At 37.8% G+C, this 27,329-nt stretch overlaps 2 protein-coding genes across 4 annotated transcripts; both read left to right on the plus strand.

The window, feature by feature from the left end:
* The first annotated feature begins 8,660 nt into the window (after nucleotides 1-8,660).
* On the plus strand, nucleotides 8,661-9,917 carry LOC141366100 (zinc finger BED domain-containing protein 4-like). 3 transcript variants are annotated; one of them, XM_073871241.1, is made up of 2 exons: nucleotides 8,661-9,464; nucleotides 9,545-9,917. In XM_073871241.1, exons 1-2 carry the CDS (start codon nucleotides 8,699-8,701, stop codon nucleotides 9,862-9,864), a joined length of 1,086 nt encoding a protein of 361 aa, XP_073727342.1. In that variant the 5' UTR covers nucleotides 8,661-8,698; the 3' UTR covers nucleotides 9,865-9,917. The 3 variants fall into 3 exon arrangements, with proteins under 3 accessions (XP_073727342.1, XP_073727343.1, XP_073727347.1); XM_073871242.1 differs by having other exon boundaries at nucleotides 8,661-9,458; XM_073871246.1 differs by having other exon boundaries at nucleotides 8,661-9,452.
* A 3,819-nt stretch (nucleotides 9,918-13,736) lies between these two features.
* LOC129443483 (macrophage mannose receptor 1) lies at nucleotides 13,737-15,662 on the plus strand. The gene is made up of 6 exons (XM_073858225.1): nucleotides 13,737-13,876; nucleotides 13,983-14,366; nucleotides 14,898-15,074; nucleotides 15,230-15,382; nucleotides 15,536-15,616; nucleotides 15,658-15,662. The coding sequence occupies exons 1-6, from the start codon at nucleotides 13,813-13,815 to the stop codon at nucleotides 15,660-15,662; spliced, it is 864 nt and encodes a 287-aa protein (XP_073714326.1). The 5' UTR covers nucleotides 13,737-13,812.
* Nucleotides 15,663-27,329: the final 11,667 nt, after the last annotated feature.

Below are 27,329 nucleotides of genomic sequence, written 5' to 3' on the forward strand. Positions count from 1 at the left end.
TTAATCAGCATCTCATAAACAGACAATACTCAAAATATAAATTGACACAACAGGGTCATACACAAAATGATCAACCCCCATCACTTGAATAGTACATTCCATGTCAATGGTAAAGCAGTATTGCAGTATTGAATAAAAGCATCTCATTAGTTAGTAAAGACATTGGCCCTCATTTATCATTCTTGCGTAGAAACGGGCGTATATGTTGGCGTAAGATTATGCTTACACTCCTCTCACCGCCTGATTTATGAAACTGTGCGTACCGTTGATATTCAGGTGTACGCAATATCTGCCCTTCATAAATGCCGCGGCCGAAAACGATCGTCATTAGAATAACAAGCCCATATAAATTCAAGTCTCCACCTCCCCCACGCCCTCATTTTACGACATTGACACACAAAAGACGGCAAAGAAGAGAATCCGGGCAAGTGAAAAGAAACAAAATTGTTTTATTTGGGAGTTTAAAGAGTGGGATTAAAGACACATTAATAATTGGATGACAATTTGTAATATTCTTATTATTATTTTTATTATTAATTGATATTTAGAAGAATAATTATTTATTATTATTATTATTATTTACTGTTGCCTACATCTAAATTATATGTCTGCTGAATGGTTCGGTTAAGTTTTTTTTTAATAATATTTTAAAATGATGTAGTAACTTTTATAGTGTGTTTTTCTGTATTTAAATACAGTTGTTTGTTAGCTAAGATCCAGTTTGATACGGAGCTCCGGATATAATTCAAATTAACAATTTGTTTCCACGACATCCACATGTTTTACTAGGCTAATTCATAATTTGACGTAATAATAATTGTAATAGTAATGACGAAATATTATAATAATTAATCCCAAGGAACAAACTGTTGAATATTGGGAACGAATTTTATATTTATGGCCATACTTTAGACTAAATAAGAAAAAGAAGTGTCCATAATGTAGCATAAAAATAATTCGTGGCCATAATTTTGTCCGCATGTCATCATGATCGGATTTACGGCTCCATTCAACACAAGCATTTTAGTTTACCTCATCTGTATTTATTTATCATCGAATGGTATGTAACTAGCTTACCTTTTATTGCATTACCATGTTTTCGTAGCATATCCTTGTGCTTTCTTGCAATGTGCCGCTTCAGATTCCAGGAAGAATATTTGCTAACTCTTTACAGTCTCTCCGCAGTCCCTTTCAATTTTTTCTTCCTGCTCAATCTTAACTTTGATTTTTACTTTACATTTATGTATAAGGCTTGAATTCCACAACTTATTGCTAGACGTTTTAACAGATTCTCGAACTAGCAAATTATCAAAGGGCGTTCTGGGTTCAACGAGCGGTGCTGAGGGAGCGGAATTTTCAGAAAGGCGCTTTCATGGTAATATTACCGCACCGTTCACATGCTCGCTCTGAAACATCAGGTTAAGCGCACAGGCTCTCAACTTAAGGAATACATATGCATACCAATCAAATGCTTTGATAAAGTCTCACAAATTAAACATTGAACATTGTTGCATAAAAATAAACACTGAAGTTTATAATTACTATGTTTTTTACAGTGGGTCATAATATATCATATATTTTAGTTTGTCAGTGCGTTTTGTGGTGTTAGGAAGTGTTTGCGCATTTCTGCACTAACTCAAAATGTGCGTACACCACCTCCTGAGCTGGCGTAGGATTTGAGCGTGCCGTACACCAACGTCCATATTGATAAATCTCAAAGTCACCGTGGTTTTGGGTGTACGCAAGGTGTACGCTGGAAATTTGGTGTACGCACTTTTGATAAATGAGGGCCATTGTTTTTATGCCCCCACACTTTCAACATGAACAGTTTAATCACACTATGATCTCATAACACTGTATACATGAGAATGAACTGATGAATGTAGCATAGATTACACATGATATTAAAATCCAAGTGATGTTAAATGATGACAAAGTGGTTTAACATTGAGAAACAAGAGACAATGCAATGTAAATAAAAGGACATGGTAGATTGCACTCTGGTGATGATGTCATCATAAGGATGCTTCATCACACACCCCCCTCCTCAAGACGCCCACTACCCCTAGTGGCGTGACAAGAAGTCAGCAATTACGTTTAAAGTCCCAGCTCTATAAACAACTTTAAACTTGAACGGTTGTAAAGACAAATACCAACGTGTGATCCTTGCGTTACTGTCTCTCATTTTATTTAGCCATTGTAAGGCCCTGTGATCAGTTTCAAGCAAAAAGTCTTTGCCGATCAAATAGTACTTTAACGTGTCTAAAGCCCAGTTAATGGCTAAAGCCTCTTTCTCAATTGTTGAGTACTTAGTTTCTCGTGGGAATAACTTTCTGCTAATGTACAGAACAGGATGACGATCAACCCCTTCGCCCTGTAACAAAACAGCTCCCAGTCTAAGTTCAGAAGCATCAGTCTGTACAACGAAAGGAAGGTCAAAGTTTGGGCTTTGTAAAACAGGATCTTTACATAAGCAACTCTTTAGATCTTGAAAAGCATGCTCACACTGTGATGTCCACTTAACTTTGATCGGGCTGCTCTTCCTTGTCAGATCAGTCAGCACTGAGGCTCTGCTAGCAAAGTTAGGAATGAATCTTCTATACCAGCCTGCTAGATCAAGAAAAGAACGAACTCTCCTCTTTGTTGTTGGGGTTGCAGCAGACAAGATAGCATGAATTTTATCCACCTGTGGTCTGATGGAACCACCTCCTACTACATAGCCCAGGTAAGAAACTTCTGGCTTAGCAATGTGGCACTTCTTAGCATTTACTACTAATCCAGCTGACTGTATCCTTCTGAATACCTCTGCCAGATGCTCCACATGCTCTGTCCATGTAGCACTGAAGATGACTATATCATCGATATAAGCTGCTGCAAAACTGTCCAATCCTCTTAGCACCTGATCCATCAAGCGCTGAAAAGTTGCCGCCGCCCCATGAAGGCCAAAGGGCATGTATTTAAAATGGTATAAACCAGAAGGCACTCTAAAGGCAGTAAGTTCTTTAGCTGAATCCACCATAGGAATTTGCCAATAGCCTTTACATAAGTCAAGTGTTGTCAAATACTTTGCCTTACCCAGTCTTTCGATGAGCTCATCAGCTCTCGGCATTGGATAAGGATCAAAGGATGAAACTGCATTCAGTTTGGAAAAGTCAACACAAAATCTTAGTGAGCCGTCCTTTTTAGGTACCAACACCACCGGGCTGCACCATTCACTTTTTGAAGGCTCAATTATATCCAACTCAAGCATTGTTTGTACCTCCTCTTTCAAGACTGGTATCAAGCGAGCAGGAACTCTACAATGTGTTTGTCTGATTGGCTCGTGAGCAAGAAGATGAATATTGTGCTGAATTAAATCAGTTTTTCCAGGGCTGTCACTAAACATACCTTCAGGAATTAAGTTGTAGAATTCTGTACGTTGTTCACAAGTTAGATGGTCTACAGATGGTAATGTAAGTGAATTTTGACTCACAGGAAAATACTGTTCATTCACTTCTTCCTCTTCTTCCACTTTCCTTGCCCACAACTGCTCAGACCATTCTTGTTTTCGGTCATACCAGGGTCTTAGAAGATTAATGTGGAATATTTGAAGTTTCTTCCGACGATCAGGCAATGCAATCTCGTAGTTGGTAGAACTCAATTTACGTGTGACTTCATATGGTCCTTGCCATTTGGCTAACAAGCTGCAATCTGAAGAAGGGAGAAGTAACAAAACTTTCTGACCAGGAATTAAGGATCTCTTCCTGCTTGACTTGTCATACCATTGCTTCTGGTGCTGTTGTGCTTTAGTCATGTTAGTTTCCACCATTTCTGCCAAAGTCTCCATCTTCTCTCTCATTTTGATGACATATGAGAGGATGTTTGTCTGTTCAGATGAATTATCTGCTTCCCAGGCTTCCTTCAGAACATCGAGAGGTCCACGTACCTGTCGCCCATACAGCAACTCAAAAGGTGAGAAACCTGTAGATGCCTGTGGAACTTCACGATAGGCAAACATTAAATAAGGTAGCCAGTGGTCCCAATCTGCACCTGTTTCAGACACATACTTGCGTAACATGGATTTCAATGTCTGATTAAACCTTTCTACCATACCATCGGTCTGAGGATGATAAGGCGAGGTCTGAAGAGGAAGTATATGCAGCATTGAATAGATTTGTTTCATCTGTCTAGACGTAAAGTTAGTTCCTTGATCAGTAATTATCTCTTTCGGTAAGCCTACCCGAGAGAAAAGTTGAATCAGGGCATTCACTACCTGTCTAGTCTTCATATTCCTTAAAGGAAATGCTTCTGGATATCTAGTAGCATAGTCTGAAACAACAAGAACGTACCTGTTTCCTGACTTGCTCTTCTGTAAAGGACCAATAATGTCCATAGCAATGCGGGAGAAGGGAACATCAATTATTGGGAGGTTTACTAAAGGGACTCGATCACCTTTCTTAGCTGGCCTGACCATCTGACACTCTGGGCAAGATTTACAAAAATCTAGCACATCCATATACAACCTCGGCCAGTAAAATCTAGCAGCAATCCTACAGTAAGTTTTATGTTGGGCCAAATGTCCAGCCCATGGAACCGAGTGACCCAACTGTAAGACTTTTAATCTCATGGATTCAGGCACTACTAATCTTTCTCCTTCAGCACCCTGTAGGTAGAGTCTGTCTTCTCTAATCACAAAGTGATCTTTTAATGACGTAGCAACGTCATTACTTGCCTTATCAAATAAAGGTTTAAGTGACTCATCCTGCCTTTGAAGTTCAACAATATCGTGGGGAATATACTCAATGTCATCAGTGTGAGGAATGGGTAAGTTTTCTTCCACTTTTGTTCCCTCAACCCTCTGTTGACGTCTCTCACGTCTAGACTTCCTGACTTTTGGGTTTTGATCAAAAGGTAAGTCTTGCAAGAATTGTTTATTAATTTCCACCTGTTTAGCCTGAGCTCTTGTTAACACATTTACCTCGGCTGTCTGTTTGTCACCCTGCAGTAAATCAACAAGCACAGGAACATCCCTGCCTAGGATAACTGGGTAAGGAGACTGCTCTACAATACCGACTGACAAATGGTAAGCCTGCTCAGCTATCTCAATAACCACATCAGTTCTGGGATATTCTCTCTCATCCCCATGGATACAGCGAACTTTTAGACTACCCAGTGGAACTGTGTTTAAACCATCCAAGCATTCATTTCTCACTAGAGTTTGACTAGAACCAGAATCCAAAAGAGCTTTAAAAACCCTGTCTCCTATCTTTATATCAATGATAGTATCGGTATTTAGGTCTAGTTCATGAAGCTCCCTCATTGGTCTTGGTACATAACAAAGACGAGTGTTAGTGACTTTCTGGAAAGAACAATCTGCTCTTTTATGCCCTGGCTGGCCACATCCATGACACACAATAACAGATTTAAACTTCTGTTGGTCTTTCACACTCTGCTGTTTCTTAATGTACGTATTAAAGTTACCAGAAGAAACATGAGTATCTGAAACTAAATTACTCAGACCATCGCCAAAATCATCAACAGACTTACCGGTTGGTGAACTTTTGTAGGACCGCCATCGCCTTGGCTGATGTACTGATCTTCTGGCGGCCATGAAAGTTTCTGCCATCTCTGCTGCATGCTTTGAAGATGTAGGGTTGTTTTGTTTCACCCATGTCCTAGTATCTGGATTCAGAAGCTTGAGGAATTGCTCTAGAATGATCTGGTCTCCAATTTCCTCTTTCGTGCGATTGCTTGGGTTCATCCATTTCTCATACAAATCCTTCAATCTAGCCTGTAGCTCTCTAGGCGTTTCATCTTCATGCATAGCATAAGCTCTAAAACGTTGCCTATAAGTTTCAGTGCAGATTTCAAATTTGTCCAATATAGCACGTTTAACACAATCATAATCAAGGGAATTGTCTGCATCCATAGCTACATAAGCAGCTCTAGCTTTTCCAGTCAAAAGGGGTAAGAGGTGTAACACCCAGTCTTGCCTTGGCCATCTACATGCATATGCAATTCGTTCAAAAGTTGTTAAGTAATGTTCTATGTCTTCATCATTAGACCATGGTACCATCTTAGGCACAGAAAATCGCGGCAGGGAGGTACCCTGTGCTCCCAACAAAGAGTCTTGAGAAGCAGTCAACAGAGGCATATTAGTAATAGGCTGTGTGTTAAAATCACTTGCTGGAGGTAAACTCACCGAGCCACCTGCTGTTGCAGCAGCCGGGACTGTTGCTCCTTCCATTAGCAGTCGTTGTTGTCTGTCCTGGTGCACCTCAGATTGCAAAAGTGAAAACTGATGTTGTAACATACGCCATTTATGTTCCTGACGTTGTGCCTCTCTCTCCAATCGCTCTTCTCTTTGCTCTTGCCTTTGAAGAAATGAATGCAACATTGACTTAAGTGCATCTGGAGCCTCTTCCAGTAACTCCTCATTTTCACCCGCATCGGCTCCGCGAGCCTGATCACTCACTGTTGAATCAACATTGGGTCTAACAATCTTTGAAGCTTCTTTAGGAAGATCTTGTTTCTTAGGCGGCATGTTCCATGAAACAGCACCTCAATGCCATATATACACTCCTCCAGAAAATACGGCTGCTTATGACATACAGTAAAGTCTCTGGTTAAAGTGATCTTCCATTAGCTTGAAAGGAGTTTTGTTACCATACGTATTGGCCTCCTAATGGCCTGGAAGCACCGCTGCCACCATATGTCGGTAGTGATGTTACGTCTGACACCGAAGCTCCGAAGCTTGCTTCAAACTCGAAATGTCTTTACAATGAACCAGTGCTTCGGAGCTTGTATCATTACGTCACTAGTCACGTGAAAATGACGTCTGAAGCAAATACACTGGTTCACTCCTGTAGCGAACCACCTGACTGCTTTGACAGCCCGATCCGGGGTTGACCGGTTTGAAACGTAGCGGCTGTATTTCTTATAAAAGTGAAGCCAAACCATGGCGATACCGTGGGTTATAGTAGTCGGAGTTTGGATTGTCGTTGTTGTTGAGGAGATTGTATTGAGATTATTTCATTGTTGTGATGGAGCCAGCGAGAAAGAGGAGTCGTTCCCAAGTTTGGGAACACTTTCAACTTATTTCCCCGAATAAGGTTATTTCTTTGGCATTTCTGCATAGTTTTATTTTTGTGTGATTTTTTTGTAAAACAAAAAATAATTAATAAACTAATGTTATCAAAACACAAATATTTTCTTTACATTGTTATTTCAAAGTCTCAATCAATTTGTATGATTTGTGATTTTTAAATGCTTTTCTCTTAGATTGATTTCTAATTTCCGTGAAGCACTTTGAACTTTGCAATTGATCAATAAAAATTAAAATGAAGCAGGTCCTTCGCTAGCAACACAGAAAAAGCAAAAAGCGCAATTGGGCATTAAATATTAATATGACGTTGATTTTATTGTTTTATTAATTGATATTCACAAAACTTATCAACAAAACATCGATTAAAATTAAGAGACAAATTATATGAAACGAATTTTATTTTAAAGTAGCAAACAAAACTTAAATTAAACTTAAAATAATGTCTCACCCATTACAATTCTCCCTTCATATTGGCCTTTACAACTCCCTAGTCGGCGTTTATAATTACAGTCTCTCTTTCGTAATAAGCTAACTAAATTTAACAAAACATAAATTAATATCTGGTTGGTAGATGTTTACTATTTTTGGCAAAACCTCCGTTGCAAACCTCCATTTACCTGAATAAAAATAATTTTTACTTTGAAAACGATGCACTGTCACGTTAACATCAGTTGTTCGTTTATAAGAATCGGTCTACGTTCATTTACACTGCAGCGCAACATCTGAGTTCTCAAACTAAAACAGTGTCTGCAGCGTTTGCCAACAAATCAGTTTATGAGGGTCGAAAACGGTGGTGTAGCGTAAATGAAATGCGTAAACGTAGTAAAAGTAACGCGTTTTAAAAGATGAATTAATTAATCTAAAAATAGCCTATGTGTATGAAATGTGATACAAATAAAATTGCCTTGCCTATATGTAATTGCAATGATTCTCACACAGATCAACATTGTTGTTACAGGTTCAGTGCTTGGTGTGTGATCAGCAATTGGCGTATAATAATAATACGTCTTCCATGCTGAGGCATTATAGGGCTAAGCATGAGCAGTCTGGAGGGTCAATGGAAAACTCCAGCTCTCAAGGTAGGTCATTTATGGAATAGTTTTCTACTGTTACAGTATGAATAAACTTTACTTAAAGTTTAACATGTATTTGCATATTTTCTGTCCAGTGAATCGCAAGCAACAGCTTGATGAGGCTCTAGTGGACATGATTGTGGAGGATTCACAGCCTTTCTCTATTGTGGATGACAGTGGCTTTAAAGCATTTGTGGCTAAGCTTGACCCCACTTATGCACTACCATCCAGGCAGGCTCTGAAGGTCATGGTGGACCACAAATATGAGGAGCAGAAGCAGAAGGCCATGGCTGAGCTACAGAAGACAGAGGGTGTGAGCCTAACTGCAGATATGTGGACCTCTATTAATATGGATGCGTATCTGGCCGTTACATGCCTTTATGTAGATGACAAGGATAACCTTGCCACAGTACTTCTGGGGGTACGGTCATTTCCAAAAGCTCACACTGCGGAGAACCTTGCAGAGGCCAAGAGGTTGCTCTTTGAAGAATGGAGTATACAGAGCAAAATAAAATCCCTGGTCACTGATGCTGCTTCAAATATGATAGCCACTGCCAACAACTTAAAGATTAGGCATGTTATATGCATCGCACATGCCTTGAATTTGGTAGTCAAGAAGTCCCTTGATGCAACTCCTGGTCTGGAAGATATTAGAACAAGAGCACGAAGGATGGTGACTTACTTTAAGACCAGTACCACAGCAAAAGAGCGGCTCAGAGAGAAACAGGAACAAATGGCACGTCCAGTGAAGAAGCTGATTCTGGAGGTTGATACACGCTGGAACAGTACCTATTTAATGCTTCAGCGTATATATGAAGAGAGAGAACCAGTGGGTGCAGCACTGGCTACACTGAGAACTGATGTGGCTCCTCTGACATCAGAAGAATATTTTGCAATATCTGAGTGCATGAAAGTGCTAGCCCCATTCCAGGTGGCCACCGTTGAACTTTCTGAGGAGAAGAGAGTATCTGGCTCTAAGGTCATTCCCATGATGAAAATGTTGCGATACACAATAAATGAAACCCTCAAAACCATTTCCAATGACACTGCAATGCAGCTGGGACAGAATCTGTCAAGAAGATTAGCAGATAAATTTTCAGCCCTTGAATCAACAAGTGTTTTGACACTAGCTACACTGCTAGATCCAAGATTTAAAACATTTGGTTTTCATAATCATATACAGGCCCAGACGGCAATTGGACGACTAACATCTGAATGCACAGCATTAATCAGAGACACTGCTCATCAAACCTCTAGCCACTCAGCACAGCCAGATACAGCACAGAATCTTGAAAGTACAGGTCAAGGTAAAGTAAATATCCAAAAATGTAACTAAAAAAATGCATAACTTGTAACATGTTGGTTTTGTTTTTAATTTCTCTTGCAGATCAGTTGAACCTTTGGGAACTGCTGGACAACGATGCAAGTAATGCAAGGAGGAACAAAAGTGCAACATCAGATGCAACCATAGAGGTCCAGCGCTACATGACCGATCCCCCACTGCAGCGTTCTGCTGACCCTCTTGCTTATTGGTCCACCCACAAAGCAATATATCCTCATTTATACCAGCTTTCTAAACTGTTTTTGTGTACCCCTGCATCATCTGTGCCATGCGAGAGAATATTCTCTAAAGCTGGTGAAATAGTTTCAAAAAAAAAGAAATCGTCTGTCACCAAAGACTGTGGAGAAAATAATATTTTTGAATAAAAACCATAATATTTAATGAATACATTCCTCATCATTGTCTAAGCCCTCTTCATGTACCCAAAGCACACCCTCTGCCACATTTTATTTATGATTATTATTAATTAGAAAACATAAACATTGTTACATATAAACAGGTTTCAAAGAAAGAAACTTAAAAAAAAACTCTGCTATATTATACAACTACATCCAGTTACCCAAGCACATAATTTTTAACATACAAAATTATCTGTCCCACCAGTAAACAAGGTATTACTGCTGCTTCCCAAAGCTAAACAAGAAAAAGTTTTCACACATTGTAGTGGTCTATGATTTTCTTTCATTGTGTACAGAAATAATCACACACACACACACATATCATGCTAAATGTTTTATTATCAAGGAGTTGAACACATGAAATTCATCAATATCTGTCAAATTCACATACATAATGAGTTTCAAACCACTGTGTCAACTCTGACCGCCTCAGTAAACACGTAATAAACTGGGCGTTGAGATATAAGTCTATTAGTTGCATTACATTTACTTCACCAGGAGATGGTGCTGCAGTTTCTATCTGAATGAAGCTTCGAGTAATGAACCATTTTCGACACAATTGTATCAGAAAGCAATAATGCTTCGAAACGCTTCATTTGGCCATCACTATATGTCGGGTTGTAGTAGGCCAGGTGGTAAGGAAGGAGCAAGGAAGGCACAAAAACGATGGTTTGCTGTTTAGAAAATTGTCCCAATGTGATTTATTGGTGAGTTTTAAATAAAAACAATAAAGGAAAAAAAATAAAGAAAATTGCTTCAAGCAGCAAAACACTAGTGTCTGACAAACACTTTCAATCAATGAGCTTAACTTCTCTCAACATGTCTCACAGCAGACCTCTCTCGTTCACAGCCAAGCCAAACTGACTGTCCAGGTGCAAACACTCCCAGACTAATTAAACTTTCCCGCCAGCACTGTGGAACAGCCCACAATAGCAGGGACCAAACCACCTACATTCTGAGGATCAAAGTACATGGCATTACCTGAACTAATGCACATTAAAACAGCAAATCATTTCATTTCAAATGTACTTAATCAGCATCTCATAAACAGACAATACTCAAAATATAAATTGACACAACAGGGTCATACACAAAATGATCAACCCCCATCACTTGAATAGTACATTCCATGTCAATGGTAAAGCAGTATTGCAGTATTGAATAAAAGCATCTCATTAGTTAGTAAAGACATTGTTTTTATGCCCCCACACTTTCAACATGAACAGTTCAATCACACTATGATCTCATAACACTGTATACATGAGAATGAACTGATGAATGTAGCATAGATTACACATGATATTAAAATCCAAGTGATGTTAAATGATGACAAAGTGGTTTAACATTGAGAAACAAGAGACAATGCAATGTAAATAAAAGGACATGGTAGATTGCACTCTGGTGATGATGTCATCATAAGGATGCTTCATCACAATCTCCTCAACAAGTACAATCATACACAACAGGTAGTATTAACAAAGTATTCAGCTAATAAACAAACAATGCTCAAAATGTCAAAATCGATTGCACTAGCAATAAACCCATAAATACACTGCTTAACAATGACAAGTTGTCCCTCCTACTCGTCAATCCCCTGCCTTCTTCATCACAGGTTATACATTGCATGCCACATAGTCTACTACATGACCGAATTTAGCCAGCTGCTGAACAATAACCCGATTAGCATTAGTCCCAAACACATATCAAGCTTTTTCAAAAATCTCAAAAACATACATAGAGTTGATTAAAGTGTTTAATAACGTTTTTTAAACATTCATTCAAAGTAGCCTACCTGAAAAGGGAGATGTAAATAAACAAAAGTTCTCGCCTCCTCAGCGCGAGCTGACCGATCAATCTAACACACCAGGAGAGGCGGGACTTAAGGCAGAACAGCCAATCATCAGCCGGTAACACTCAAAGCCGGCGTCATGTTTGAGAGGGGAGGGGGAGAGGAGGCAGCCCAGCGCAGCAGACACAGAGCGGCCAGAGAAACGGAGGAGCGACTTTTGGGGCCAATCCCATTTCTCTGTCTTACCCCTTCCCCTTAGTTTTGCACGTTCACGTGAGAGTAAGGGCTATCCCAATTCTCGTTTTGATCAAGGGGTAGGGCTAAGGGCAAGTGGTAGATACCCCTTAAAACCAAGAATTTCCGCGAGCTTACTTGAAACCAAGGGGTACCCAGAATACACTGCGCAACCGGCAAAAATGGCGCCCGGAGCGTCCAGAGAGTCCCATAAATGTAAGTATTTTCGGCTTAATAATTAATTTAAAAATTACTAACGTCTTGTTTTGTGCTCTACACAGTCGTGTTCATATATATTTGAATTATGTTCTTAATTTAAATGTTTTAAAATTTCGCTAGTTTGCTACGCTAACGTTACGTTGCTGATTTGCACAACATTCCCGTATTTGCTGATTTGCACAACATTCCCGTATTTCTCTAACTAGCCATGAATGGACTGCATGCTTGTCTACAGTTTTAACTAAATTCCATTAACGTTAGCAGCGAATTTCGTTTGATATCAGTGCATAACACTACTTGCTTTGGAGACATCGGTACGTGCTTTACGTATACCGTCCTGTATCACACAGGGACGCCAGAAGAAACTCGGCGGCTGATTCACTGATGACGTAACCGTAAATATTAAGCGGTGTCTCATTTCATAGGGGTATGTTTTCACCCCTAGCGCTTAACACTTGGTTTTGAGGGACAAGGGCTAGGGGTAAGACGAAGTGGTAGGGGAAGGGGTAAGACAGAGAAATGGGATTGGCCGTGGAACGGCTGGAAAAGGTTCTCAGCAACTCGAGAAACAGAAAAAACATATATAAAAATTTATAAAATTATTAATTTTATGAAACAACATATTATAAACATTCTATAAGGCAGTACTCCAGCATTATACAAATGCCTTTACAATACACTGTAAAAAATGTCTGTAGAAATTACAGTATTAATGGGTATTACTGGCAACTAGCTGCCAGTAACTTACTGTAGATTTTACATTTATGTTATTTACTGGCAACATTTTGTTCAAAGTTAAATAAACACGATAATTTTTTTGACTTTATCTTCTACAGTAAGTTACTGGCAACCAGCTGCAAAATTACAGCAAATTTTTTAGAGTGTACACTACAAATGCATACTTCACAGAAAGAGTTTTTGAAAATTTTATTCACTCAAGTGGTGCACTTTCCGAATTTAAACACGAAGTTTGTTTCAGCTTAATTAAAGTTCAGAAAACATTACAATTAAGATCTTCTTCAGAAATGTAATTAGTAATTTATAATTACAAACTGAATTGCAGTCAGTGATAGAAAAATCTTGACATTAAAGTTTCTGAATACATACTGAAACCTTACTGAATTTACTCATTTCATATCTTTATCTTTGTATTTTCAGCCACCATATGAAATTGAAGACATTCTGAAAGGCACTCATATGGACATTTTAATCATAAGTAAGAAGACATGTGGAGACGTGCTTCTAAAGAAGGTTATTGACAAACAGGGTACACAGAACAACATTTGCTCTCTGCCTTATGAAGGTGCCTTAAAATCCACTATCTGTTGAATTTAGCATGAAGTTAAAATGCGTGTGTTTATAAAACTCTTTAACTCTATAACTGTAGCTTAGTTGATAGAGCATGGTGAGAACAAATTATCTGATTCAAAGGGGTCACAAATGGTTAAGATCTGAATGCACTGGTATGTCAGTTTGAAATAAAGTTCCTGCTAAATGTGTAAATGTTTAAGGCGGCGAGTAACAACGTTTTTTAAGTTGACTTCAGCATTTTCTAAAAATAAAGGAGTCACATGACAGGATATCATTCTGATCGGCACAACTGAATCTGTTTTAAGAGCAGGCCAGCATGAACAATGTGATAGTTAAGCTCGGACTGTCACTGGATCATCAAGATGAAAATAATATGTGTTGTTTTTCTGCTTTTATTAGATCTATCAAACTGCTTTGCACAGTCAGGTTTGTAGCTTCTCTCTTTTTCTCTTTATTCAAACTAAAACAGGAATGAATGGTTAATGTAAACAGCTGAACACCACTGTATCTCATCCACATTATTTTTGTGCAGAAGGAAAATTTCTGATGTATAGTGTGCATTATAACCAATGCATGACAAACAACCTGGAGAAACTTTCTTTCTGTGACCCACATGCTGACTCACAACAGTTTCGCTGGATTTCAAAGGATCGCATTTTGAATATTTACACAAAGAAATGCCTTGGTGTTGGTAAAAACACTGTACATAAAATGCTGCAGTGGTTGATGTGTGAAGATGACAATGTTTTGCAGACGTGGGAATGCCAGAGCGATTTATTGCTTCGACTAAAGGATGAATCTCTGTATCTTGCTGTAAATGATAATGGTGTGCCAGTCATCTCTAAAGACACTGAAACAAAGAGTAAATGGACAATTCATGGTACACAGAACAACATTTGCTCTCGGCCATATGAAGGTACATGCCTTAAAGTACACTATCAGTTGAACTTAGCATAAAGTTAAAATATTTGTTTATTTTCCTATGTAATTCATTTGGTCTGGTAGCTTAGTTGATAGAGCATGATGATAACAATTTGTCTGATTCAAAGGGGTGACAAATGGCTCTGAATGCACTTTATGTCCATTGGAAAATGTGTTCTTCAGTTAGGGAGTTTGTTGCATGTGAAAGGACAAAAGGGATAAAAATTTTAAAATATGTATTTTTTAAATTTTGCTTAGCTGAAATTGCAATAGTAAATCTGACATGCTGTAATTAAAAAAACAATTTTAACATTAAACCTGTTGTACAATGACTATTTTATCGTACTGATGCTAATAAATTTGTAAATGTGCAATAAATTATTATAAAATACTTTTTTTTAAAGTTCATTCAATATTTTGCTGTCATATTTTAAGTTTATTGTGCATATTGCATTCATTGCTTCAATAGCTAAATTATAAAATATTCTTCTTATTAATTGTTGATTGTTATTTTTTTGTTTTATAGAATTATACACAATTCATGGAAATGCACATGGGCGTCCATGCCACTTTCCTTTCAAATATGGGGATAAATGGTATGCAGATTGTACCAAAACTAATGGCCTTCATATATGGTGTGCAGTTGAGTCTGACTACAGTGTAAACTCGCTGTGGGGCTACTGTCCAACACGTGAGATTCACTGTAAGTTTTCCTTTCACTCCAGCTTAAGTGTTAGCTACATGATAAACAGGACATTTTCAGTTATTGGTAGCCCATTATCATAGAGTACATTATAAATATCAAATTAAATATTAAAACATGCTTCCAAATATGTATGGGTTACATGTTTTTTATAGATAGAGTATGGGGGAAAAATCCTCTAACAAACTTCCATTACCAAATGAATGATGAGTCAAAACTGACATGGCATGAAGCAAACAAGAGCTGCCAGCAGCAGGGTGCAGAGCTTCTAAGTGTTTCTGAACTTTATGAATACATCTTTGTATCAGGTACAGAGCTTCAATGTTATTCAGAAGTTACATGTATGAAGTTTCTTTACATGAAGATATTAGCAGACAAAATAAGAAGCTATTCAATACTTGTATACAGAACATTAAAGGTATTCAAAAGACAGCACATTTCTGACTGTAAAATGTTACCAGGAATGATTGTGAAGAGACAAGGTATTCTATGGACAGGACTGAACAAAGTAGATGGGTTCAGTGGGCAGCAGAGGAGAAATGGTAAGATTATCTTTCAGTCTATATGAATTCTTATGCTGTAGCTTAACTGGTGTGAGCCGCGCTGTTATCAAGGGTTTTATAAGAGACATTATAAAGGAAGCAGTACATCAGTTCAATAGAGCTACAAAACTTTCAGACTTGTACATTTTATTTTATACTTGTCTATATAAAGAAACAAAAGTAATGATTAGATATTGTGTCTCATTTTTATTGCTGGATTTAAAAATTAAAGTTAGAAAGATTAAAATATTTAGCTGATCAATACATTTATGCCTAAAGGGGAAAAACAACACAGAGATATATTTTGGTGTGTTTTACATTGCATGATTGTTGCTGTAAAATGCATACATTTGGATAATGAAAATGTAGCAACCACCAGTCATTAACATTTACTAAGTGTTTGTTTCTTTATTTGTCAAAGGAAACCCAGAAACAAAACCAGATGACATTTGTAGTGTCATATCCTCTTCAGATTTTGAAATGATGGATATACCTTGTTCAGAAAAGCATGGATACATCTGCCAAAAAGGCCTCTCTGTCTTCACTGATCCACCTGGTAAACTTTACAATTATTGATTCATTAAATATTAAGCTACATGTGTTGTTTGTATAAATGATAAATTAATTGATAAATGAATCCAGCATAAATCAGCATTATTTCATGCTTGTCCAGGCCGGTTTATGCTGGTATAGTGCTGTTAGTGCTGGTATAGAAGTAGTGAACAATTTAGCAAAAGGGAATTGGTCACAATGAGGTAAAATATTTTCAGACATGATCACAATTCACATCATGATTTTTTCCAAGTAGGTTTTTAAGAACAAAGATAAGAATGACAAACAATATACAATAGCCTATATGGAAGACACAAACAAATTAAATGTTTTAGGTAAAGTGCAAGTTTATTTTAGAATATTATCTTATTCATTATACTAAAGTGGTAGGTAAAGCATTTTAACAAACGCATTTACATAAGAACAATCCTTTATTTTTAACAAACACATTTATAAAATGCAAACCTCCTTAACCTCCTTGCGCCGCTGAGAAACTTAATGAACAGGTCGTGTTTCCCAACAGATCGATTGGCAATAGGGGCGTGGTTTGTCGCTATACCCGCTACATAGACTCATGAGATAGGGGACTTGAGTCACATGACAAGTCGCAAATTTGAGGCTTGAGACTTGCTTGACAAATATAAAAAAAGACTTGACTTGACTTTGACTTGACATTCACGACTTGAGACTTGCCTCCGACTTAAAGGAACAGTATGTAGGATTGTGGCCAAAACTGGTACTGCATTCTCAAAACTTGTGGCTAAAACTGGCACTGCAATCACACAACTGGTGGCCAATACACATGACAACATAAACATCAGTTGAGGGCTGCAACTCCACTTTTTAAATGACAATATCCTTGCCAGACTCTTGTGAGTGATATAAGTATTTGAAATGAAAATGATTTCTAAATGTCTAGTGACATATCAGGGCCATTTTATGATTAATTGATATACATTTCTTACATACTGTTCCTTTAAGTTAAATTACTCAAAATAACTTGTGACGCAGCAGGCAAGCAAAGGGAGAACGTGCATACTAGTTGTGAGGAAACTTGAACAAAAATAGTTCAGGTACCAGGATTCTGTGCATGACGATGCTAAGAAGAGAAGAACAGCAGTATGCAAGGCCTGCAAGACGAAGACTCCATGATTCTTTAACAACATTCCACAATTCATTCACATTTCTTGGTTTTGCTTCAGAAACAGCATTTTTGATATCACCCCACAAGTTCTCAATTGGATTAAGGTCTGGAGATTGGGCTGGCCACTCCATAACATTAATTTTGTTGGTTTGGAACCAAGACTTTGCCCGTTTACTAGTGTGTTTTGGGTCATTGTCTTGTTGAAACAACCATTTCAAGGGCATGTCCTCTTCAGCATAGGGCAACATGACCTCTTCAAGTATTTTAACATATGCAAACTGATCCATGATCCCTGGTATGCGATAAATAGGCCCAACACCATAGTAGGAGAAACATGCCCATATCATGATGCTTGCACCTCCATGCTTCACTTTCTTCACTGTGTACTGTGGCTTGAATTCAGAGTTTGGGGGTCTTCTCACAAACTGCCTGTGGCCCTTGGACCCAAAAATAACAATTTTACTCTCATCAGTCCACAAAATGTTCCTCCATTTCTCTTTAGGCCAGTTGATGTGTTCTTTGGCAAATTGTAACCTCTTCTGCACATGCCTTTTTTTAACAGAGGGACTTTGCGGGGGATTCTTGAAAATAGATTAGCTTCACACAGACGTCTTCTAACTGTCACAGTACATACAGGTAACTCCAGACTGTCTTTGATCATCCTGGAGGTGATCATTGGCTGAGCCTTTGCCATTCTGGTTATTCTTCTATCCATTTTGATGGTTGTCTTCCGTTTTCTTCCAAGTCTCTCTGGTTTTGCTCTCCATTTTAAGGCATTGGAGATCATTTTAGCTGAACAGCCTATCATTTTTTGCACCTCTTTATAGGTTTTCCCCTCTCCAATCAACTTTTTAATCAAAGTACGCTGTTCTTCTGAACAATGTCTTGAATGACCCATTTTCCTCAGCTTTCAAATGCATGTTCAACAAGTGTTGGCTTCATCCTTAAATAGGGGCCACCTGATTCACACCTGTTTCTTCACAAAATTGATGACCTCAGTGATTGAATGCCACACTGCTATTTTTTGAACACACCCCTTTCAACTAATTCAACTAATTGCCCAATTGCACAGCCTTAAGAGCGTGCATATCATGAATGCTGGGTCTCATTTGTTTTCTGAGAATCTACTGAACCTACTGGTAACTTTTTTGCCACGTAGCAATAAAAAAATATACTAAAAACCTTGATTATTCTGGTTAGTCAAATTGTACTGCTATTATTTTGAACAATACTGTATACATTTTGTTAAATCATCAAACATTTGTTTGACTTGCCAGTGACTTGCTTGACCCAAGAAGTGACTTGACTTGACTTGGACTTGAGACTTGAAGGTTAAGGGGTTGTGTACACCAAAACTTTTAAACGCGGCTGAAAACGTCTGGACAACGCAGAATGCCAGTTTTTTTTCAGCTGAGTGCCAGCTTTCTTCAGCTAAGCGCTTTAGTGCCTCTGATACGTCTGATACGATCTTTCAGCGCGGAAGAAAACCGCTAGCTGCTGGCTTATTTGAAAAACGCTGAGCTTCCATTGAAAACAATTGAAAACATGCGCCGGCCGCGGGCGTAAAAACGTTGGTGTGCACGCCCCCTAAGACTTAAGACTTACTTGTGACTTGCACATGTGTGACTTACTCCCATCTTAAACTTTAAGGGGCGGTTTACCGGACAGGGATTATCTTAAACCAGGACTAGACCTGAGTTTAATTGGGAAATATAACTAGTTTTTAACAAACATACCTTACTAAAAACATTACTTATGTGCATTTTGAGGCAAAACAAAGGGCACTGATGCATTTTAAGATATGCCAGTGCAAGTTGTTTTGAGTTTGGACAGCTCTTTTATTTATTTTAGTCTAGGACTAGTCTAATCCCTGTCCGGGAAACCGCCCCTAAGTGTGGAGGGGGGGAACAGGCGCTGCACAGAATTTCCTGAAGAATAGAATGGATGTAAGCTATATGCAAAGACAGACCATTTTTGCGAGTAAAGGCACCTTGTTGAAGGGTCCCTGGCCTTGATTATTTTGTTCAGTACCCTACAAAAGGCATAGAGACTCTGTTGAGGGGCCATACATGCAGGCTACACAGTCACCTCTTTCCAACTTTTAACTTTTCACAGTGTAGGACTGCCATCCTTCTTTGGAACGAGGAAGTGACAGCTGTAAAACCCTCACTCGCTAAAGGGGATCGCACACCGGCCGCGCAGCTCAATGTCGCGCCGCGTCTAGGACAAGTCGGAGGTATCGTAAACTGGAAGTGCACATTAAATAGCGCAAGCTTCGTTAGATAGCATCTACTTCAAAAAGCAAAATATACAATAGCAGCCAATGTTAATCGTTAATGATTTGGGACAAATATGATGTTATTTAATGTTAAACTATGTGAGTGGCGCGACAGGGATTTGAGCTGTGCGGCCAGTGTGCGATCCCCTTTAGTGTCGCAGGAACTTTCTTTATCGCACCTTTCTCTAGCAGGGCTTGTACTTCGGTTCAGTACTTGTACTCAGGATATGCATGTGATTGTCGGAGAGTAAATATGCCCTGAATCGGTGAGGCCTGTGGGGCAAATTGGAATGAGTAGACATTTTTAATAACGTCTAAGATCCAACCAGATATGCCGGGGATGGAATGCAATACGTAAAATTTGACAGCGAACGTGATATAAATGTATATAATGTATGTACTGTATGAATGTATACACTTAAAGGAATAGTCTACTCATTTTCAATATTAAAATATGTTATTACCTTAACTAAGAATTGTTGATACATCCCTCTATCATCTGTGTGCGTGCACGTAAGCGCTGGAGCGCGCTGCGACGCTTCGATAGCATTTAGCTTAGCCCCATTCATTCAATGGTACCATTAAGAGATAAAGTTAGAAGTGACCAAACACATCAACGTTTTTCCTATTTAAGACGAGTAGTTATACGAGCAAGTTTGGTGGTACAAAATAAAACGTAGCGCTTTTCTAAGCGGATTTAAAAGAGGAACTATATTTTATGGCGTAATAGCACTTTTGGGAGTACTTCGACTCGGCGCAGTAACACCCTCCCTCTCCCATTATGAGAGTGAGAAGGGGAGCAGACTTTTCAGGCGAGTCGAAGTACTCCCAAAAGTGCTATTACACCATAAAATATAGTTCCTCTTTTAAATCCGCTTAGAAAAGCGCTACGTTTTATTTTGTACCACCAAACTTGCTCGTATAACTACTCGTCTTAAATAGGAAAAACGTTGATGTGTTTGGTCACTTCTAACTTTATCTCTAAATGTTACCATTGAATGAATGGGGCTAAGCTAAATGCTATCGAAGCGTCGCAGCGCGCTTCAGCGCTTACGTGCCCGCACACAGATGATAGAGGGAAGTATCAACAATTCTTAGTTAAGGTAATAACATATTTTAATATTGAAAATGAGTAGACTATTCCTTTAATAACCAAGTCTTGGAGCGTACGCTTAAAAACAAAAACCAACACAACATATAGATGGTTTCATCGGACGCACATGTGTTGTCGCGGTTACGCATCCGTCTCTGTTTGTTTAATGGTCTGACTAGTGGCTAAACTGAACTCTGGAACAAATACCTCGTTGAAAATAACAAATGTTTTGGTTTTCTAAAGATGAGGGGCAGGCGGCGACTATGAATTACTGCTATGTGAAGGGAGGTTTGGCAGCCAATCTGTAGTTAACATTTGCATACATTATATAGCACACATTTTGGCTATGATTTGTGATAAGAAAATCTACTTATTATTTATTTATCAAAAATACTTTGTTGTAATTGATTCTATATGAAGTTTACTAGATGTAACGTTTGTTCCATAAAGCCATTTGTTTACGATGTAACTGCTGAAACTGTCTATACCAGGTTTTGATAAATATTAGATTTTAATTAAGGCAAAAAATAAACATTCTAGTACAATTAAACATTCCTAAATCAAGATACATTTACTTGAGAAGCAAAATTACTCGTTTTTTTTACATTTTGTTATCCAAATGCATAGCTGTATTGAACAATTTTTTGTTATTTTTTTGTTTTTCAGCAACTTCCATGAAAAGATTCAACTTCTGTATAAAGATTTAGCCAGTGAAGAAGGAATCCAGGCCCTCAAAGGCTTGCCATTATATCAAATAAGATAATAGACAAACAAAAAGCAAAGTAATATCCAGTGTAATCTGCAACATTTACATTTATGCATTTGGCAGACGCTTTTTAAGCTATACATTTAATCAGTCTGTGTGTTCCCTGAGATCTAACCAACATCCCTTTGTGCTGCTATCACAATTCTTTACCAACTGAATTATAGACCATCTATTTTTCTTAATTAAAAAGTTAATTAAAATGATTTGATATTTGTCTTAATCAGTATTCAACTAGTATGAACATACATTGTTTGTACAAGTGTTCGTAATACATGCCTCTGACATTTTGTTGGGATCAAACAGTCAACCAAAAGACAACATACTGTATGCTGGGAGAAAGCATTTCCACTTTCCATGTTGAAGACCAGCAAACCAGCATCCCGTTAAGTCTGTATGTAAATTAAAGACGATTTTAGATCAAATATGTGTATGTATCATCTTTTTTGTTCCAAATACAACTTGCTAAATACTAACCATCTTGCCAACAAACACAACTGCGGTAGTTCCACTGTCATAACCACATGTTGTTAAACAGTTTGCATTTGCTATACAAGATGTCCTGTTACATTTCACAACGACAAGATTTGAAATTTACACAGGTCAAATCCAGGTAAAAATTTACTGGGGAAGATATCAATTTTAAGTCACTATGGGGCATTTTCCTGGGCAGGGCTTATCCTAGTCCCAGACTAAAATGTATGTTTGAGTTTAATTTAAAAACAACTTGCACTGACGCATCTTATGCTACCTTCACGTGCTATACTGTATAGATGTGGTTTAATTAATTTTACAGCTCTTTGTGTTTGTGGTGATCAGTGGCTTGGTGAATAGTGATAGTTTTGTGTGAATCAATTTCTTGTTTTGATTCGTTGCAGGAGCTGGGGTCCCACGGGTGGATGGATCTTTCCGGTGGTGGTGCTTCCTCCTCAGTGTGTGCTGTGTAACACTAGAAGTGTGTGGTTATGTAATCTGCGTGTGAGTGTGTGTGTGTGTGTACCTGGTAATTATCACGTTGTGGGGACCAATTGAAATCTTAAAAAATATTTAAATCTCTCTTTTGGGGCCCTGTGCCCCGCAGCACCTCACCTTGATCATTGGAACATGACATTGGCGGGGGTCTATCCTATGCCATGGCCATGAGGGGGGTCAGAGGCAGTTTTATAATACCTTGTTATTAATATCTGTATTAATCATTACTTATTATGAATACTATTTTCAGTATTATCATTATTAATATGATTACTATTCTCATTTCTATTACAACTACTTTTATCATTACTATTATTGGATATATGAAGATTACCATTATCAATATTATTTTATTTATTATTATTATTATTATTATTATTATTATCGCTATTACTATTACTATTACTATTATTTATTTTTTATATGATTTATTTTTTTATCTTCTTCCTGATCCTTCACCCTCCCCCTAAGTACGGATGAAATTGGTATTTTGTTTATCATTACTATTATACTATTACATTCGATTACTTACAGTCAACTCGTCATCTCATCCGTTTTGGCGGTGTTCGTGCACTTATTTGAGACTTGCGCCGTTGAGTATGAACGGCATCTTTACAACACCAGCTGAGAGAGAGCGTCCTTTTCATATCTACCCCTCGTGGATTTCCTGATGCACGATGACGACGGCAGCATGCGCGGCGCAGATCGATTGGCACATGAGATCAATGTAACGCGAGATATAAGCTTTTGAATTGCTCTCGCGGAACTGTGATGTCATAGATTGATTGGTCTGCACAGTGCTGAATGCAGTCGAATACATGTAAACAACGCGCCCGTTTCGTGGCGTCCAGGCCGAATACAGAAGCCCCTACGCTCGTAATATATGCATTTATTTAAAAAACACGGCAATTTCTCTCCAGAAAGGTGCAGGTTGCAAGCAGCCTTTCATGTCTATGTGTGCACGTGTGGGCGCGGCGTAGCGGCTCTTAATAAAAAACGCACCTAAATCTCGAAAAAGCTAACAGTTTTCACACAAATATGTTATATAACAAATACAATATAATATACTCACTGTGAAAGTTGTAGTGACCTTGCCATTTCCTCACTAAATGAAGGGTTAGCTCGGTGCGTTACACTGAGGAGAAAACATATCATATGCTTTTTGTTTGTATGCTGTATTATTATATAAAATGACTTAAATGTAAATATTTAAGTACTTACCATAACTTTATTGTAGAAAATGTCAATCATCAACTCCCGCGCACCCACACTGAAGCAAATAATATCAGGTGCATTTTCTGGCAAACTACGTTCAGTCAACTCAGATTTTTCATTTGACACAATACATTGGCTGAGCAGAGTTTAATATGTTCTGTGAAAATACATTTTTGTTTTACCCCAATACCTTATGTTTTAATTACCTCAATGCATATTTTTGTTTGGGGATAATTATTTGAAAGCAACGTGTTGAGTCAATACTTAACTTTCAGTTTCCACAATTTTTTAAAATATAAATTTTTTACAGTGTTTTTGTGTTGAGATCTTGTAGGATATTAGTCATAAAAACAAAACAGTCATTAAAAAGCCAAAAGTAGTAGCTTTATTTTGAGTCATCTTTTAGCTATCAAGTTAAAGCCATGTGGCAGCTAGCTTATGTTGGTCAAGAAGTCAGTTGGAGATGGTTGTCTCATAGCTTGCGGGGGTTGGTTGTCACATGTGAATATTGGACATGCAGACCTTTTATGACCTTTCTCTGTTTGTTTGTTTGTTTTTGTTTGCTGTTAGGCAACTTACATAATGAAGCTATAATAAAAAGGTTTTAGCACTAAAAAGGATTTCATTTTATTTCTCAACATAGCAGACAATTCAATTAACTGATCATCACCCACTTTAATCCCATTGTTTAAAATGAAGGGGCATTTATAACAACTATCATGGGTGCTTTTCATATTAAAACTTATTTGCAGTTTCTAGCTTAAAAAGCTAAAAAGTTACACATTATCTTTTAAGATCCCAATTTATCACTGAAATCCTATTGAACCTCTATAGGGACAACCAACCCCATACCCCGTGACAACCAACCCTGTGATGGGGTTGGTTGTCACATTATGTCAGAGTGTCTTTGATGGTTAGTTACTTCCTGTTAAAATACATTCTAAAAGTGAAAAGTATACACATTTAAAGCCCAGACCCCAAGTTTTCATTTCATGTAGGAATTACTGCTGAAAGATTTTTTGAAGATGAGCAATTCATGCATGAGGAAAAATTGTGACAACCAACCCCGGTCTCCCCTACAGTAACTTTAGTGTGCATACACTGTTGGACTATGCTACTGGAATAAAGAAATGCATCAAATTGCCTTCCATACAGATCGACATATTAGTAGACAAATGCCAGGGATGGATCATGCAAGAGGATTTTACCCTCAATGTTTTGCTAGGGCCAATAAAACCCGTGATGTGGATGAGATTCTCTGGCCTGACCCAGAACAAAGACGTTGAGGTGGAATAATAAAAAAAAATGTTTTACAGTTGTGCTGTGTAGCACATGAATAAATAAAAATGTGCTAGTACATACATTGATTGTGTCTTTTTTGGTCATATAAAAAGGTTTTTGAGCGGGAGAACCACAAGCAACTTACCAGTTTTGGATATATTGTTTTGAATTTACTCCACCAGCGTGTAATATATGTTGTAGTGTGTGTGTTTTTTAAGATTGTGTGTATTGTCTGAGGGAAATGTTTTTCAGGTAAAAGTGAATAGTTTTGAGTGAAGAGCTTCATTTTGACCTGAAAATATGATGTTTGGAGAATTGTGTGAGATGTTATGCAATTGTTATTACTGTTTTGAGAATATGAGGCATAGTTTCAAGAAATGTGTTTAAGCAACTGAGAAAAACTGTAATAATTGTAATTATGAATTAAAGACTCATAATTTTTCCAAATGAAGTGTTTAAACAACACTATTCCAAAACCACTAAATTTGCTAAATAACACTTTGTGTTACCTTTAAGTTACAGTTATATTTATTAATGTTTCATTACGGTACCTTTACATATCACCACAGCTGCAAAAAACAATGAGAATTAGCATGAGCTGTTGCCTAGATTTGGATCAGATGTAGACTACTTTGTTTTAATTTTGGATGACATGTGACATCACTCTGGCTTGCTCGTGGTTGAGATTTGTCAAACAGGAGTGGACCACACAAGTGCCATCAATCCATTTCAGGTGTGGGTCAGAGCAAGGTATTGGATCTGGGCTGAATCTGGTCCAAAATTTACCCAGTTACCCAGATTTGGATCAGATCTGCATTATTTGTTTTTGTGCATGGCTGACATGTGGCATTTCTATAGCTTGCTTGTGGTTAAGATCTGGCAAACAGGAGTGGGCCGCTGAAGTGCCATCATTCTATGCCAAAGGTGGGCCAGATGAAAGGTCTGGGTTATAAACTTGGCAATTAAAGTTAAGCATGGAATGTTTGTAATCATTTGGTTTATATCAGACATCAGATTTTTGCAAAAAATGAAAAAAATATTAATTTGACAAATTTTTACAGCTGCTTAATTTAGTGGCTGTTAATATCCACAAAAAACATGAAAGGGTACTGAATTTGAACGACCCACAAGGGTTGGTCAAGTTAACCCAACACAAAAAAGTTTCTCTTTACTAGAAATTATAAGGCAGTGGTGTTTTTTATTTTTTATTTAACCTTTATTTAACCAGGAAAGTCCCGTTGAGGTTAAAAACCTCTTTTTCAAGGGAGTCCTGGCCAAGAGGCAGCAAAAAACATAGTCAGTTACATTTATAAAAATTTTTACAATACAAATAATTAAAAACATTTACAATTTATACAGATCATTTCAGGTTCTCTCAATCTGGCCTTAAAAACATTTAAGGAAATAAGTTCCGATAATTTAAAGTCTTTTTGCAAAGAGTTCCATGCAGAAGGAGCGGAGTAAACAAAAGCCCTTTTTCCCAATTCTGTATGGGCAAATGGAACCAATAGCAGCAAGTTATCATTTGATCGCAATGAATAAGAACCAGCACGTCTCCATGTTATTAAATTACAGATGTAAGATGGTAACAGACCCAGCATGGCCTTATAGATAAAAATATGCCAATGCCCTGATCTCCTGTTAGACAATGATGGCCATCCCACTCTGGAATACAGTTCACAATGATGAGTCAAGTTTTTACAATTCGTAATAAATCTCAGAGACGCATGATAAACAGTGTCAATCTTATACAAACATTGTGCTGAAGCGGTCCTATACACCAGGTCTCCATAATCTAAAACAGATAAAAATGTTGCTGTAACTAGCTGCTTTTTTGCTTTAAAAGAAAAACAAAATTTATTGCGAAAGAAAAAGGACAGTTTAAGTTTGAGTTTCTTCACAAGGTTGTCTACATGAGGCTTAAAAGTGAGAGCATCATCAAGCCAGATACCAAGATACTTATAAGAATGAACCAACTCTATAACATTTCCAGTCAAAATGAACACAGAAGGAGGAGCTTGAAAAACCTTCTTGCTATTTCTAAACAGCATAAGTTTGGTCTTATTAGCATTGAGAACCAGCTTAAGCTCCAATAGTGTATGTTGAACCACATCAAAAGCCTTCTGTAAAGACTCAACCGCTTTAGCTGGGGTTGATCCAAAACAATAAATAATCGTGTCATCAGCATAAAAATGCATATTAGCATCCGACACATTTTGGCCTAATTCATTTATATACATAATAAACAACAGAGGACCTAATATTGAGCCTTGTGGGACCCCCTTGTGAACCTTCACTAATGCAGAACATAGACCGTCACATTTAATGCACTGAGTCCTGTCCCTAAGATAATTCATAAACCATGAAACTGCAAAATCAGACAATCCCAAACAAAGAAGCCTATGCTTTAGAACA

The sequence above is a fragment of the Misgurnus anguillicaudatus genome, chromosome 2 (genome assembly GCF_027580225.2).
Source record: "Misgurnus anguillicaudatus chromosome 2, ASM2758022v2, whole genome shotgun sequence".
Taxonomy (NCBI): Eukaryota; Metazoa; Chordata; class Actinopteri; order Cypriniformes; family Cobitidae; genus Misgurnus; species Misgurnus anguillicaudatus.

Coding starts and splice junctions, on each gene's coding strand:
- LOC141366100 (XM_073871241.1), top strand. CDS start 8,699: ATGATAGCCACTGCCAACAACTTAAAGATTAGGCATGTTATATGCATC. Junction 9,465..9,544: donor TCTTGAAAGTACAGGTCAAG/GTAAAGTAAATA, acceptor TTTCTCTTGCAG/ATCAGTTGAACCTTTGGGAA.
- LOC129443483 (XM_073858225.1), top strand. CDS start 13,813: ATGAAAATAATATGTGTTGTTTTTCTGCTTTTATTAGATCTATCAAAC. Junction 13,877..13,982: donor AAACTGCTTTGCACAGTCAG/GTTTGTAGCTTC, acceptor ATTTTTGTGCAG/AAGGAAAATTTCTGATGTAT. Junction 15,075..15,229: donor TCCAACACGTGAGATTCACT/GTAAGTTTTCCT, acceptor TGTTTTTTATAG/ATAGAGTATGGGGGAAAAAT.